We start from the raw sequence: 14,826 nt of genomic DNA on the forward strand, positions 1-14,826 counted from the left end.
GGGGAGGCAGAAAGACAAACAATACTCTGTAGGATATCTATGTGTTGACATAAAATATGGAATAATCCCTGCCTATTGCATCTGTGTATGTAGATTTTTCTTTCAAATGTGAATTATTGAATCAATAGTTCAGACTGTCCTTGGAAAAGAACTACTGTATCTCACCTACCGAAACGGCAGGCTCCACACTGAGACATTTTGTGGTGGTGGTTCAAGTGCCCATCACACCTCAGCAGAAGGTCTTCACTTGCTCCCGTGTCTTTACTTCTATTCCTGGGCCTTCTCACAAATGAAGTTTGATGTCATCGATGAGTAAAGATTTTCATGTTTTCTGTTCTTATGCTGTTGTCTTAGTGGCAACTATTCCTGGACAAGAGAATTAAACTTAGTGTGTCCGCATCTTCTAAAGCTTCCTTTTGGGGCTCGTTTTACCAAAAGGGTGAAGGAGCAGCAGCCCAAAGGCAGAGGTGAGCTCTGGACATCAGGCCCACTCTGAGAAATGACAGCCTCAGGAGGGGTCCTGGCTGAAGAAAAAGTCAATGGTATGATGTCACATTTGGTGACACCTAGGTGACGCCCAATGTTGATGGCAGCAGAAATGACTTGGTTTGGCTATTTCATTTCCATGGGGTTTGTTTTCACATTTACAAATATGATAGGCTTGTCGACTTGCCTGCAACCTCAGGAAAAGCTAGATATCTGTCTGAAGGTCCCTTGACAAGCTGTGCCTTACCCCTGGGTTCAGAGAAAATAAACCCAAAGTTTTTTCCTTCATTACCAGCACAACAATACATCAGCAGTGTCATAAAATGGAGTGGTAAAACACTATCTGAGACTGTTGCTGTGATCCCTCCATCCAGTAGACTTGTTCTCCTGCATACAAAGACTAGAAAGCATGTGCCTTTGCCCAAAACTTAAATTGAAATCCAAAATTATCACTATACTCCTACCAGAAGAACACTTAAGAAGTGTGAAAATGGAGTGTTTTCACTGTGTACCTTCTCCTTGCTCCAGACAGCACCTACAGAGAAGCATGAGAGCTGTGGAGCTGCCACAGCCTTGCACGTACATGTTTGCTGTGACCTCCCAGGCAGGATGTGTGCAGCACCTTCAGACTTCGATCTGTCTCAGAGTTTGCAGCAGGAGCTAAAGAGGCCACTGAGCTCCTTGCTCAAGCCATAAATTGATGCAGAGACTCCTTTTCCTGTGTATGCACCAGCACACGCATACTCCTCTCCCATGCAATGTTAGGCAAGAAGATGAATTTCACCTACAGAGGCATCTGATGGGGATTAGCACTTCCATGGCTTTGTGTGTGTGACTCGGCTCACTGGCTGCAGTTGCATGTTGTATAAAACCTTCTTCATTCTTTACATTCAGTACTTCTCAGTTTGGTTTACACCCACCAAAAATCTTTTCCATGTTTTTCTTCCTTACAAGGAAAATAAACTTGTAAAGAGGGAGAAGTGAAGGGTTACATCTGGAGAGAGTTATGGCTGTGGCTCAAAGGAACAGCTGGAATGTCTGTAATGCGGAAGTTTCTTCCATGCAGCCATTTTTCTCCTCTTCTTGGGAAGCACAGAGACACGCTGCTGCTGTTCGCAGAGCACAGCCCCAGCGCAAATTCCAGTCTGGGACTGCCACAGCATCCCTGCTGAGAGCACGGGTGGTGCTTTACCTCGGTGCTACCTGCTCAGCCTCACATACATTGTCAGGAGCACTGCAGCATCAGAAACTTTACCTGTCTTGAAGCCAATTATAAGAAGCCACAGCCATAACAGTAGCAGCGAATTTTGTAATTGGCTAATTCTGATACTTTTTGGTATGTCTTTCTGACGAGCTGAGTGCTTGTGGACCCCACGGAAGCCAGCTGGCATCAGGGGTGTTTGGCAGAGAAATGACGCTTTGCGTAGATGGTGACTTGGAGATCAGCAGTACCGAGTCTGCCACAGCCTCACAGCTTCATTCCCCTGTTACAGGGATTATGCTGCAGGGCGACACCTTCCACCTTCAGGCTCAACTCTGAACTTGGAGGAGCATGTGGGATGAAGAGACAGAAAAGGAAAATACTTTTCTTTGCTGTACAACGGGGATGTGAAGGCTGTGGAAATCTGCATAGAGAGGATCCAGCCTGCATCTCTTCCATGTCTAGGATATCTGTCTGATCACAATTCTCAAGGGTTGGGGTTGGTTTTTTTGTTGTTTCGTGAAGGTGACTGATATGCAGTTCAAAACCACACGCTTCTCAAGCTGATGTGGTTTGTCATTAAATATTTTTTAAACAAAAGCTTGATTTCTGATCCTGAAATTCAAGTGTTTATCTGCATCTGTTTTTGTTTTTAAATCCCTCTTTAACAAGAAGAAACTTGCCCAGATACTTCACCACTTAACTCAATTTCTCAAAAGAAGGGTCAATGTTTGAAGCCCTTAGTATTTATTTAAGCAAAAGTCACAATGTTGTTTTAAATTAATGTGGTATCTGTAAAACCATTATCTCTGAATTTTTAAGCACAGTTTGTAAGTTTGTTAGTTTATAAACAAACTTATTTTGGAATAATGAAAGTCAGGGAAGAGAAAAAAACAATCTATGAGGCAACAACATCTACACTGATAGATTTTTTTTTTTCCCATTCATAATTCCTGGAGTATTTGCAATGTATGATATCCTGTGTAGTGTTCTTGTTTTGCTTTTCCCACAAGCATGCCAGACTCAGGACAAGGTTCTGTGAAGAAATATTGAACTCTACCTGTTTTGTAAAATGCCGTTCAGTGGAGAATGGAAACTACCCTTCCTCATTTTGGATCTTCGTTTTTTGTTAGAGATATTCTAGCTTCTATTTGCAGATGCTTTTTCTTTCCTTTCTAAATTGTCTAACATAGAACAAAACTATTCCAAAGTGAAAGTATTGATTAAGCAAAGAATTTGCTATTCACGTCAGCATTTAGTGTATTTTTGGAAATAATTGTGAGCAGAACAGCTACCAGTATTCCAAATGAGCAACATCTGCAGCACATTTAGCAACTGGCTTTTCGAACATTCCCATGTGTGCTCGACTTGTTCCTGCACCATCTCCAGCGACTATTCCTGGTAGTTTCATGTGTCACCAGAATGGATGTGGAGGAGCAATTGTGTTTAAAAATGGTGAAAAACACTGTGGAAAAGGTAGGACAGAGAAATGGAGATCTCCTTGCTCGCTCTTGAAACAGATCCACTGTACCCAACATGACAGCTGTGAAGGCACTGACCTGACAGTCCATCATCATGAAACTAAAGACCATCCTGTGCCTCAGATTTTCCCATCCTTCATTCTTGAGTGCTTATCTACATCTCCTGAACATCCAATTACGCGGGAATTAATTACACACTATTAGAATTCAACTGACAGATATTCTGATTAGGTGATCTGCCAGCTATTTAGCTGTCCTCATCGTTGAAAGTCTGTGTCTCAGTTGCAGTCCAAATTTCTTTATCTTCAGCACACAATTGCTACATCTTCTTACACTTCTCCTTTGGATGGGGAGTTTGTTATCAATATAGCAATATAAATATTTTATATGTGTTAAAATTATAGTAATGCTTATGTTTCCTATGGGTTTATTGATAAATAACATCAAATAACATGGGAGCAAAACTGGATTCCTCCTAGAAATACATCTGCTCAGTGACGATACTCCATTGCCAATGTTCTCCTGCTTCCAAATTATATTTTGACACATATTGTCTATTTAGTTGGTTATCTTCTCAATGTAGGCCATGCTGATTCTGATTGAAGCTACCTTGCAATCAAAGTATCCTACAATATCAAATGTTTTAAAGAAGTCCACCTTCCATCAGCGCTAGAGCTTCTATCAAATACATTTATAGTCTCATTTTTAAGGTATCTGTAGACAAGAACAGGTTTCCTATCAGTGCATCTAGACGGGCAAAAAAACCTGCGACCTCCACTGCACTATTAACGCACTAATGAGCTCTTGAGTAGAGTAGAAGAAAATTCCTGTTTGGAGGCACTAATTTTAATGGTAAGGTTCAGCTATAAAAGACTCAGGAGCACTGAAGCCCAAATTGCATCCTGTTGCCATCACAAAGTCAGAGCTGCTACCAAACACTCCCTTCTTCTCTGCAGGCAGAGAGCGATGGGAGGTGGGAAGGAGAAGGATAATTGTGGTTTTGTGGATATCTTGGCTGGGGTGGGAGAGCAGCAGCTGTGAGCTCTTCAGCTCTTCTCAGAGTCTTCCACAGCTTTCTTAATGAATGAGGAAAGGGAAATCAGAAGCTGGATATTGATGAGCATTCTAGCTTACCCCAGTTCTGGCTTCCTCATGTTAGAAACACAAAAAATATAGTGGGAGATATGATGCCTCTGTATGACATTTATGTTGTGTGTTAAGAGTTACAACTCTGCGTGCAGATATACTGAAACTTAAAATGGGTGCAACTGTACTTAAACAGTTTGGCCTTTACTCCTAAAATGTGAAACAGCCATGGAACTATTTTCCACGACAAGAATAAAATAAATCTTGCATGCAGCATAGGTTTGAGGGGGAAAGGAGAAGGACTTTACACATAACCATGCACTAAGGATCCTGATTTGGCAGGGCTTCCATTGGTTTGTCTCTGGGAAATGTATCTTATCAAGACGGCTACCCGGGATCTTTCTTGTCTTTTCTGTTCCTTAGGGTTTTTCCTTAAAGAAAATATTTTAAAATTCTAGAAATAATAGCAATTTTTACTCTTTACCTTTTCAGACTCAGAGGTGTCTTAGGTTCTGTGCTCCCCTACACAGATTGCCAGGCAGCTGGAGGGAAAACTGCTTCTTTATAAACTGAAGCTCTTGTTTCATCCCTTCTTTACTCTCTTGTGCAGTCATCCAGATTAACTCTGGATTGAGAATATAATTTAGAGCATTTATTGCTTTCCCTCAGGCCACAGGACATTTATTTTTTTTAAAGGAAAATCTTCATAAATATTACTTGGCTTAAATAAGCATGCTGCAGAAGCTGAACTGTTGCGAGCCTTTTTCACCCAGGTGGCCTGCAAATGCACAGCCTCACAGAAAGGGCCTCATCATTGGGACATGAAGCCAGGAAGGTGGCTGAGATGTTCCCCAGGTGCCCCCCAGGGCTCAGTTTTGAGCCCAGTTCTGTTTAATATCTTTATCAATTATCTGGATTAGGGGATTGAGTGCATCCTCAGAAAGTTTGCAGATGATGCTAAACTGGGTGGGAGTGTCAATCTGCTTGAGGGGCGGAAGGCTCTGCAGAGGGACCTGGACAGGCTGGATCAATGGGCCAAGGCCAACTGTATGAGGCTCAACAAGGCCAAGTGCCGGGTCCTGCACTTTGGTCACAACAACCCCATGCAACGCTACAGGCTTGGGGAAGAGTGGCTGGAAAGCTGCCTGGCAGAAAAGGACCTGGGGGTACTGGATGACAGCCTGCTGAATATGAGCCAGCAGTGTGCCCAGGTGGCCAAGAAGGCCAATGGCATCCTGGCTTGTATCAGAAATAGTATGGCCAGCAGGAGCAGGGAAGTGATCGTGCCCCTGTACTCGGCACTGGTGAGGCCACACCTCAAATACTGTGTTCAGTTTTGGGCCCCTCACTACAAGAAAGACGTTGAGGTGCTGGAACCTGTCCAGAGGAGAGCAACAAAGCTGTTGAGGGGTCTGAAGCACAAGTCTGATGGGGAGCAGCTGAGGGAATGGGGGTTGTTTAGCCTGGAGAAGAGGAGGCTGAGGGGAGACCTTATAGCTCTCTACAACTGCCTGACAGAAGGGTGTAGTGAGGTGGGGGTCGGCCTCTTCTCCCAAGTAACAAGTGATAGGATGAGGGGAAATGGCCTCAAGTTGCACCAGGGCAGGTTTAGACTGGACATTAGGAAAAAATTTTTCACCGAAAGGGTTGTCAAGCACTGGAACGGGCTGCCCAAGGAAGTGGTTGAGTCCCCGTCCTGGGAGGTATTTGAAAGATGGGTAGATGAGGTGCTCAGGGACATGGTTTAGTGGTGGGATGGCAGGGTTAGGTTCATGGTTGGACTTGATGGTCTGAAAGGTCTTTTCCAACCTAAACGATTCTATGGTTCTATTGGGTAATGTTGGTGGGATGGTTTTGTCAGGTGTGACACACAAACACAGCCACTTGGCTGCCTGCGTATCCAAGGCACTCCTGCTAATCCCTGCTAATCCTACTAATGCCCTGACACGTGCTGCTCTGTGTGCCAATACGCCGTGGCCGTGCGCAGCAGAGGATACCTTGCAGTGAACGAGCTGGCTTCCCAGTGCACAGGGGTGCCTGGGCCACCCCACCTCCGAAACCTCCTTTGCAGAAACACCAGCCTGGCCCAGAGGTGCTCATCACCACCAGCAGCGCAGCCCTGCCGTGCTGCAAGAGCTGCTCCTTCCCCTTCGCTCCCACTAACAAACATCACACCGATATAAATGACAAATGTGTCGAGGGGAATGAGATTAGATAAGGAATAAGAAAGAGGGAGGAGGCAAAAGAGAAATACACTCCTTCTGCTGACATGTCATCACTGGAACATCTGCCTTATGTCTGGGTGTGCTAATGCTCTCCTCTCTGAAACCCTACTGCAAGACAATTAGCGCTGATAAATCACAGGAAGGGGGTTTTGGGTTTTAAGATCCCAGATGCTATGGTGGAACAAAGGGGGTAAAAAGAAAAGAATGGCCACTTTATCGCACCTTAAATCTGCTGAGTGCTGACACAAAATACATAACTTTAAAAAGATAGTAGAGTGCCATAAAACACAAAAAGGGCAGGTTTTTTCCACTTTTGTCTGGATTCCAACTCGTACTCAAGACATTCTTCATGACTCTCTCCTCTTTTGGGGGGGAAAAAAAAAAGAACCTAGTCTTCCTAGTCTTTAGGAGTTGTGTATATACGTTCTTGACTGATGAATTATTTTATGCATACATGAGCTTGTTCATCCAGTAAAAAGTCATTTTAAAAAATCAAACCATAAATTATAGGGTGATTTCATTGCAAAGGTTAGGGGAAAGTCAGAATTGTTTGCTAATGTTTATTCTTTCCCTCTCTAGGACATACTCGATTAAAAGACCGTACGTATCGGGGGCTTTTCCAGTTGTGTTTGTACACACTGTCTCCCACACCCTCACCCAGAGGTAGGAAGTGGAGAACATACTGTTTATAAAGCTAAAGCTGGCCAAACTATCTGCAACAGATAGTCTGATTAGCCTGACCCTCCACCCTTTTCACAAATTCTCTGATAGTTGATCCTGGCATTTCCAAGTCGTTTGATACTGAGATTTGTCCAAGCAAGGGACAGACTGGAGGAGCTGGGTGTCAACTGCACCCCTGCCCTGGAAGAGCTGCAGCAGCTCCACACCTTTCGGAGATGCCAGAGGAACTGGCTGAGTTTACAAACAACAGACAGCAAGTCCATGCACCACAAAGAAGCCACAAATATTAATGAAAGCTCAGTTCTCTCAGGACTAGTAAACATTGCCTGGAGTCAGTGTCTGGAGTTCGCTAGTACCGAACCTCCCTCTCCAAAGGGTTCAGAAAAAACAGCTTCCAAAACATCAAGGTCTGTTGTTCAAAGCAAAATAGGGACAGGCTCCTGCGGGAAACTGCCACTACAGGTCTGTTGGCCTCCAGCGGTCAGCCTCTCCCTGGATTTCCTTCATTAAGAGACATCTATGGTACTTGATCGTCCGATGATGACATTGATGCTAGTAGAACTACAGAGAATTGCTGTGGATGGTTTCAGCAACTATAGGTGCTGTAGCATTAATAACACACAGCAGTGCTGATGTCAACTAATGTCATACATGTGCTTTCACCGCACAAGACATGTTGGTGCTAGCATAGACCTTGTACCACTAAGAGCATGGCTTTCTGAGAACATAGTCCAAGAAGTGCAGGGTTTGCTTTGCATACTTTTACACCTCAGCGAATTTCAGACAGTCTGGAGCAGCACTTTCCGCTGGGCTATATGGGCTATTGAAAGCCTTTGACCCCATCTATTTGTAACAGCTGATCTCCCCTCTAAATGGAGGGAGACCCCATCCCATGACATGGAATCACCCATTGCTTTGGCTGGTGCTAATGCAGATGAGAGAGAACAAAGATTTTCTTTACTATTAATGAATCCACACACGTGCAGAGCTGGATGTGATTATTTGCCACTGTACTGAAGTGCCTTGGCTTTGTGTGAAAATAAAAGACAAAAAAATGCAAAGAAAAGGTATTGTGATTTTCCCAGAACACAGAGCTGTTCTTTGAGCAGAGCAGACTTGAAAGAAATGACATGGGAAATTCCCGTGGAAAAGCTTTTGACATCTGGTTCTGCTTGCACAAATCATTTGCTACCACAGTAACTTTTGGAGGCTGAAATGGCCTGACCACAATGTAGGACAGGGATGGAGGAAGAAGGGTCTTTGACTCCCAAAAGATACCATTGCCAGAAAGTGTTGGTTAATGATCCTTCTGGCCATCTACCGCCCCTGAAGGGGGATTCTCAAATGCTTCTTGTGCAGGGGCTGGGGGCTAGGTATGAGTGAGAGGGTTGCCCAGGAGAGAAGGAAAATAGAGGGTGAAGTGCAGCTCTGAAGAAGATGTTTTCCAGCAGTCGTGCCTGTTACACCACCCTGCAGCTGCTTGTCTTTTTTAACAGTCAGAGCATGACTGCAAATAAAAAAGGAACAGTACAGGCAGTCAGGAAAAAAATGTGCTTAGGAAGGAACTGACTGGTGGATGGACTGTTAGAAAATACCTTAGCACCATCTCTGCAGTTGTGGTCATTCTTGTTCAGCTGGGAAGGAGAACTCAGAAAGCAACTACCTTGTATCTGTCCCAAACCAAAGACTTAGATGAGCACCAGACATGGACCCCAACCAGACAGCTGGGGTTGTGTAGCCTAGAGAAGAGAAGGCTCTGAGGACAGTACTTAAAGGGGGCCTACAGGAAAGATGAGGAGGGACTACTTATCAGGGAGTGTAGTGCTAGGACAAGGGGTAATGGTTTTAAACTGAAAGAGGGTAGATTTAGATTAGATAGTAGGAGAAAATTCTTTACTGCAACAGTGGTGAGACACTAGAACGTGTTGCCCAGAGAAGTTGTGGATGTCCCATCCCTGGAAGTCTTTCAAGGCCAGGTTGGACGGGGCTTTGAGCAACCTGGTCTAGTGGAAGGTGTCCCTGCCCATGGCAGGGTGGTTGGAACTAGATGATCTTTAAGGTCCCTTCCAACCCAAACCATTCTATGATTCTATGGTTCTATGAAATGGCGTGCAATGATATGGCCAGGTACAAAGCTACAGCAAACTACTGGAGCGTGACCCACAAATACAAACTGGATGCATGCGAGCATGTGAACATGGTGGCTTCTATGTGAAGTGACTGCAGGTCAGCACAGCCAAATATCCTGGTTATTCTCAGCAGAGTACAAAGCAGCTGGAAAAACACCAAAAAAAATCATGATACAGATACCTCCACACTTGGACTGTAAGAGGAGAAAAGCTGCGCCTCTACTCATTGCCAGTATTTTAAAGATGTGACTTGATGAAACTCAGAGCTGCATTTTAATAACTTCATTATTCTAAAATTACAAAGATGTTGCAGAAAAGCAGACTCTCTGTAGCTGGACAAGTCTGCTGAAGTCGGCCATTTACATGATATCCTAAATATCCGCTACTGAGACTTCATAAAGAGTCAAAGAGGCTGAGATAGAGAAGACCTGCAAGGTCATCTAGTCCATCTCCTTGACAGTGTTTGTTGTTTTGTTCCTCCCTGGTTTCCCATGTCTTAGTTTAAACTTGTCCTCATTTCCTTCCTCCTTATCAACCATATGAATCTCCTTTAAAATAACTGCCCTCCTCCTCAGTATCACATCAGATAATAGAGTACACATTTCATGTCTTTCTCATGTGGAACCTGAAATTAATCTGTTTCCATTAAGAGCTCAATTGCAGTTAATCATCACTATTGTCCCCATCTCTTCATTTTTGCTTTTCTGTGCACTTTGCTTTTTGTCAGCTGTGGCTAATAGTCCCCCTCTCCCTTACCCACTCACCTGTGAACTTTCTCTTGCATTCAGTCACATAACAACTTTTTTTTAATCCTCTCTTTAATGATTAGTGAATATTAGGATCTGCATCTGATTTTATTTTCGCGAAAGCCAGCAGCGATGGGCTTCTTGGGCCAAGATAATATGTTTTCACTTGTTCTTAGTCCGAATCCTGTTCTTCCTTGCTTGCAGGTTCATTAACTTGCTTCCTTTGTAACTCCCTTGAGGCCAACAATAATGTTTTCTCTTGCTTCTTCTTTCCTTGTTCCCACTGGTAAACATTTAATCCACTTGTAATTCTTCCATCATTATTCTTGTAACACTTTTATTTTCACCCCAAAGCCTGGGTTGTTGGCTGGTTAGTAAGGCGGTCCTGACATTTTCTAAAGAAAGCTGACCTCAAGATAACAATTGCTAGTTATGACTGAAAACTAACAACCAGTCACAATTAACTGCCCAGTTACTAATGACTCTTTTCTTTGACCTTATCTTCTTAATTATGCTCATTTAAAATGTTACTTGAAATTACAGCAGTGTTTCAATAGATTTCATGATACTACAGCACAAAAAAATAGAAAAAAAAATGCCATTACCAGCTCCATTAGTACTCTAATGTGTAATTATCAGGTTATAATTAATTGCCAAGGTAACCTTGTAAGTACTCCAGTTCCTGAAGTAGGAGAAACCATAGTAAAGAGGAGTAATTTTCTCACCTTTATAAGCTGGCTGCTCAAACAGCCATGTAAAAACCTGAATCTGAATCATCACTACATACAAAAGCCAAGAGCCCTTATTATTTTGCAGTGCCTTTAACTGCGTTTTCAATTTCCCAAAGACACAAGAAAATTGGAATATACCAAGGCCATTTATTTTGGCTTGGCCAAAATGTTTTTAATATAGCACTGTCTTAAGCTAATGAAGACTGGGCAGGCCGCTCATAGTGCCCTATACATGTCAGATGGAGGGGCTGTCCTCCTCTACCTCTGTTACAAGTATCTAAGATTACCTTTTTCACTGAACTTCAGAGCAAAAATGCATTCCAGGATCCTTGCAGGTACGGAAGATTTTTAAGCTGCCCCTTACTAGAATGTTTTTGTGGCTTTTAAACTACTATGAAGCTGGCCATCATTGCAGAGTTAGATTCCAATGAACAACTTCTGCCCCAGCTTGCTTGAAAAAACAATCCATGAGATTTTTCAGGGAGCAACACATCCTCCAGAGAACAGGCTTCCATCATTTTCTGTGTCAAAGAGCTTCCAAATCAAAAGATGAAACAAAGTCCATTGACTTTATCAAGACAAAACGCTCTGACTTCACTCAAATGAAATGTTCTGATAAGTCCACTTTGGTATTCCCAAAATTCAGCTTCAGGGAATACTTGGTATACAGGGGAGTATGAATTCTGACTTTTCATTCCAACTCGAGATGAAAGCAAATTCAGATGGCTTTTTTTTTTTTTTCTGCCAGAACAGAACTTCAGCAGTTCAACCAGCTCACAGCAGATTCCCATTTACAGTGCGGATTTCCTGTCTGCTCTACAACCTTCTGTAGGAGTTTGAGGAGTTTTCTGCTCCCCTCCTCAATAGATCAACTGATTAAAATAGTATCTGATCCTTAGTAACCAAAGGCTATAGCTTAAAAAAACCCCATCATTTTCCTCTGCTCTTTATTTTTGTTTGCCCAAGGGAGGGTAGAAAAAGCAAATATTATCTACAGAAATTTTTTTGGTTTTCAGAGGCCACATGCACAAAGCTCCCCCCTTCTTGGAGTTGCAACCCCTTTCCCTGTAGCTCTTTGTGGTATCTCGTATATCCTTCCTCTCGTTATTTGTTGTGCTTCTTCCAAAATAAACACAACTGCAGAACCACAGGATAGCTTCAGATTGCAAGGCTTAGGATCAAAAACTATACTGGCTTTAGGCTGGAGGCAACACTGCTGCACATGGGGATTTGAGTTAAATCTCTCTAAAAGGCTTCTATTTTTCCCATTCCCCTGTAAATACTAGCGCGATGTTCACAACAATGCCGTCATGTTTTTCAAGAAGCAGCAGCCACTTGGGTTTGTGTTTTGATGAACAGAGAATGTTCCTGCAGCAATTTTTAGTGGGAAAACTTTATCCTGTAAACACACTATGAAAGAACACTCCAGAGGGTGTGGGATGGTTATTGGTATAGTTGGAAGGGCAAAATCCTGTTCTGTTGGGCTTTGTTTGTGTTTCTCAAATGGGAGTATGAGGAACTGGAATTCCAGTTCAGATTGTTTCTGTGTAAATTAATATGTGGTAACGCATTGCACAAGACGGCATAACCCATATGCTGTGTTGCCCAACCACCCATCATGAAAGAAACAAATGGCTTCATATCATCATAGCACTCTTGCTCAGCTCCTAAATAGCCTCTTCAACTGGAGTACCAGTTCCCCAGACTCTGCTGGAGAAGGGAAATTGCACATGAACACTAGCATATCAGCAGCAAGCCAGTTAATTTTAGAAGCTTAGCTTCAGCTAGTAAATAAACTATGAGGAAGATTTATTGTTTTAAAGATTGTCCTGGATTTGGAATATATGGAAATCGGTACCATTTGCACAAATGTGAACCAGGACACAAAGGACAATCTGTATGTTCTGTGCGATTATGCATTCTCTTACCTTCCGGGAAAGTGGAGAGACCTAGGGTGGATGGAAGCTGTACCATTGCCATCAGCATGGCACTGTGCCGAAGCTAATGTACGCCGCCTCTCAGCACTCAGTCCTTGCTGCAGGCCTGTTATTCAACATACTGTTGGCCCTATGTTCAACGCACAGGGCCCCATGACTCCAATCAAATGTGGGAAATGGATACAGCTTCTTTGAGAGGCCATCAAACAAATGAGCATCACGCATCACGGGGTTAATTGTATGTCAATATTAGGTTAGGAAAAGAAAAAAGGTCTTAATATTTTTTAATAAAAATTTCTTCTCTTCTAGGCTATTCTTTTCTCATTTTCTCTTGTCATGCCTCTCAAGGCTTAGTCCTGCTTCTCTCCAGGCACCTGTACAGTCTTCCCATAAAAAGAGAGCAAATATAACTTGGTGTTCTGACATAAAACGCAAGCAGAAAAGAAAACTTTCTGTGGCTGTAGGACATTTCAGAATTCTTTCAAGGGACAGCTCTCGTGATTCCCTATTTTATACTATGACTGCTATGGAAGAATGAAAAAAATCAGGACTGAACCACAGAACTTGATATTTGTAAACGTTTTCTCTGATTTAGTATGTCCTCACTTGACAGTGTAATTCAAGGAAGATAGATAATATGAATAAAGATATTTTTATTTCACAGAGAGGTAATCTCAGTTACAGAAAGTTTACAGATCTCCCCTTTAGGTGACACTGTCTTCTGCTAAGGTTAGCACAGCCTTGGGTAGGATGTGCCAGTCAGCGCTTCCCTGGCTAAAAGTAAAGACTCAGCAGAACTGCCTAAAGATTAGAAATACCAAGCAACACATAGTCTCATTTCTACCTGCTTACGGTATTTCAAGAAGTCTCAGGGAAAAAAAATCATTAAATGTTTATATATATAATTTAAGTGTTACGTTTGAAACAGAAAACTATACAACAGCTTTGGCCAAAAGTCAGGCTGACAGCTGTAGCCAGCTGCCATGACTGATGGGTCTCACAGCTCACTCTCAGAGGTGAATGTAGTATCCAGAAAGTCAGAATTCCCCAACTCGGGACCAAATAGAGTTTGGCTGGGATGAATAAGATGTGCTAGCACAAACGATCCCAACCTCCCTTTTACCCTGCAGTTGCTTTAATCAGCTGCAGAGACAGAGCTGGAAGAGGAACAGGGCCTCTGTTAGGGGCTGTAAACAGCACTTCTGAGCCACTTCACTGGCTCAAGGATGTTTCGGGTAGTGCTGTGTAATCACGGTCAAGCAGCAGAGTTAAGAAGAGCTGTCATAATATTCAAGTATTTGTTTTCACTATGAATACGACACAGATGAAAAATGCTTGAGTAAAAAAAGGTAAATAAAAATATTTAGAATGATATATAGAGGGTGCTTATGCTTACACACAAATCAGAAGCAAGCGCTTTTTTCTGTTTGCTTTGAGAGTAGAAATAAAAATGCAAAAAGCTTGGAGTAAGATAAAAAAAACACAGAGGGGGGAAAAAACAACACAGAAGTTAAATAATTTTTCAAATGGATTAGGCGAGACTAAAGAACTTGCTTTTTTCTTTAAACTGGAACTAACGAAATGGATGCCTGCCCTGAAGTCAGGAGCTGTCCTTCCTGTCCTCCAGGGCCCCTTGCCTACATTTCACCATCAGATTTGGGCTGTGCCCACCCACGGGGCGGCCGGGCGAAGGGCACGGTGGTCCCAGGGCCAGCAGAGGAGCTTGAGGCGCCCTGGCCCCCCCAGGGTCCGTGGCCCCTCTGCCCTTGGCAGCCCCTCAGCGACGCAGCCAAGGCCATGCGCAGCTGGCACCCGGTGGGTCCCTGTGCAGGCCATGGCGATGCCTCCGGCCTGGGGCTTCAAGGGGAAAGGCTGGGTGTCCCCAGGGGATGGAGAAGCCACAAAGGGGTCCCTGCTCCTTGCAGGGGACTAGATCACCTTTAAAGGTTCCCTTCCAACCCAAACCATTCTACGATTCCACAGCCACCCTGTGACCTCCAGCGCTGCCCCGGGCCCTCAAGGAGGACCCTGAGCAGGCAGCGCCTGAGGGCTCGGGGAGGAGATGAGGCGAGGGCCGGGCCCGCACCGGAACACGGCTGCCTCCTCCCAGGGCGAAGGGAGAG

General features: G+C 43.6%; 1 protein-coding gene across 1 annotated transcript in view; it reads left to right on the top strand.

Moving 5' to 3' along the window:
* The window catches only part of FAM171A1 (family with sequence similarity 171 member A1), a 142,819-nt gene that overhangs the window by 508 nt on the left and 127,485 nt on the right, over positions 1-14,826 (top strand). The window contains exon 2 of the mRNA XM_035896816.1: positions 355-467. Coding sequence (XP_035752709.1) covers positions 355-467 — 113 coding nt within the window. The remainder of the gene's footprint in view (positions 1-354; positions 468-14,826) is intronic.

The sequence above is a fragment of the Egretta garzetta genome, unplaced genomic scaffold, assembly GCF_000687185.1.
Source record: "Egretta garzetta isolate BGI_Z169 unplaced genomic scaffold, ASM68718v1 scaffold30, whole genome shotgun sequence".
NCBI classification, from domain to species: Eukaryota; Metazoa; Chordata; class Aves; order Pelecaniformes; family Ardeidae; genus Egretta; species Egretta garzetta.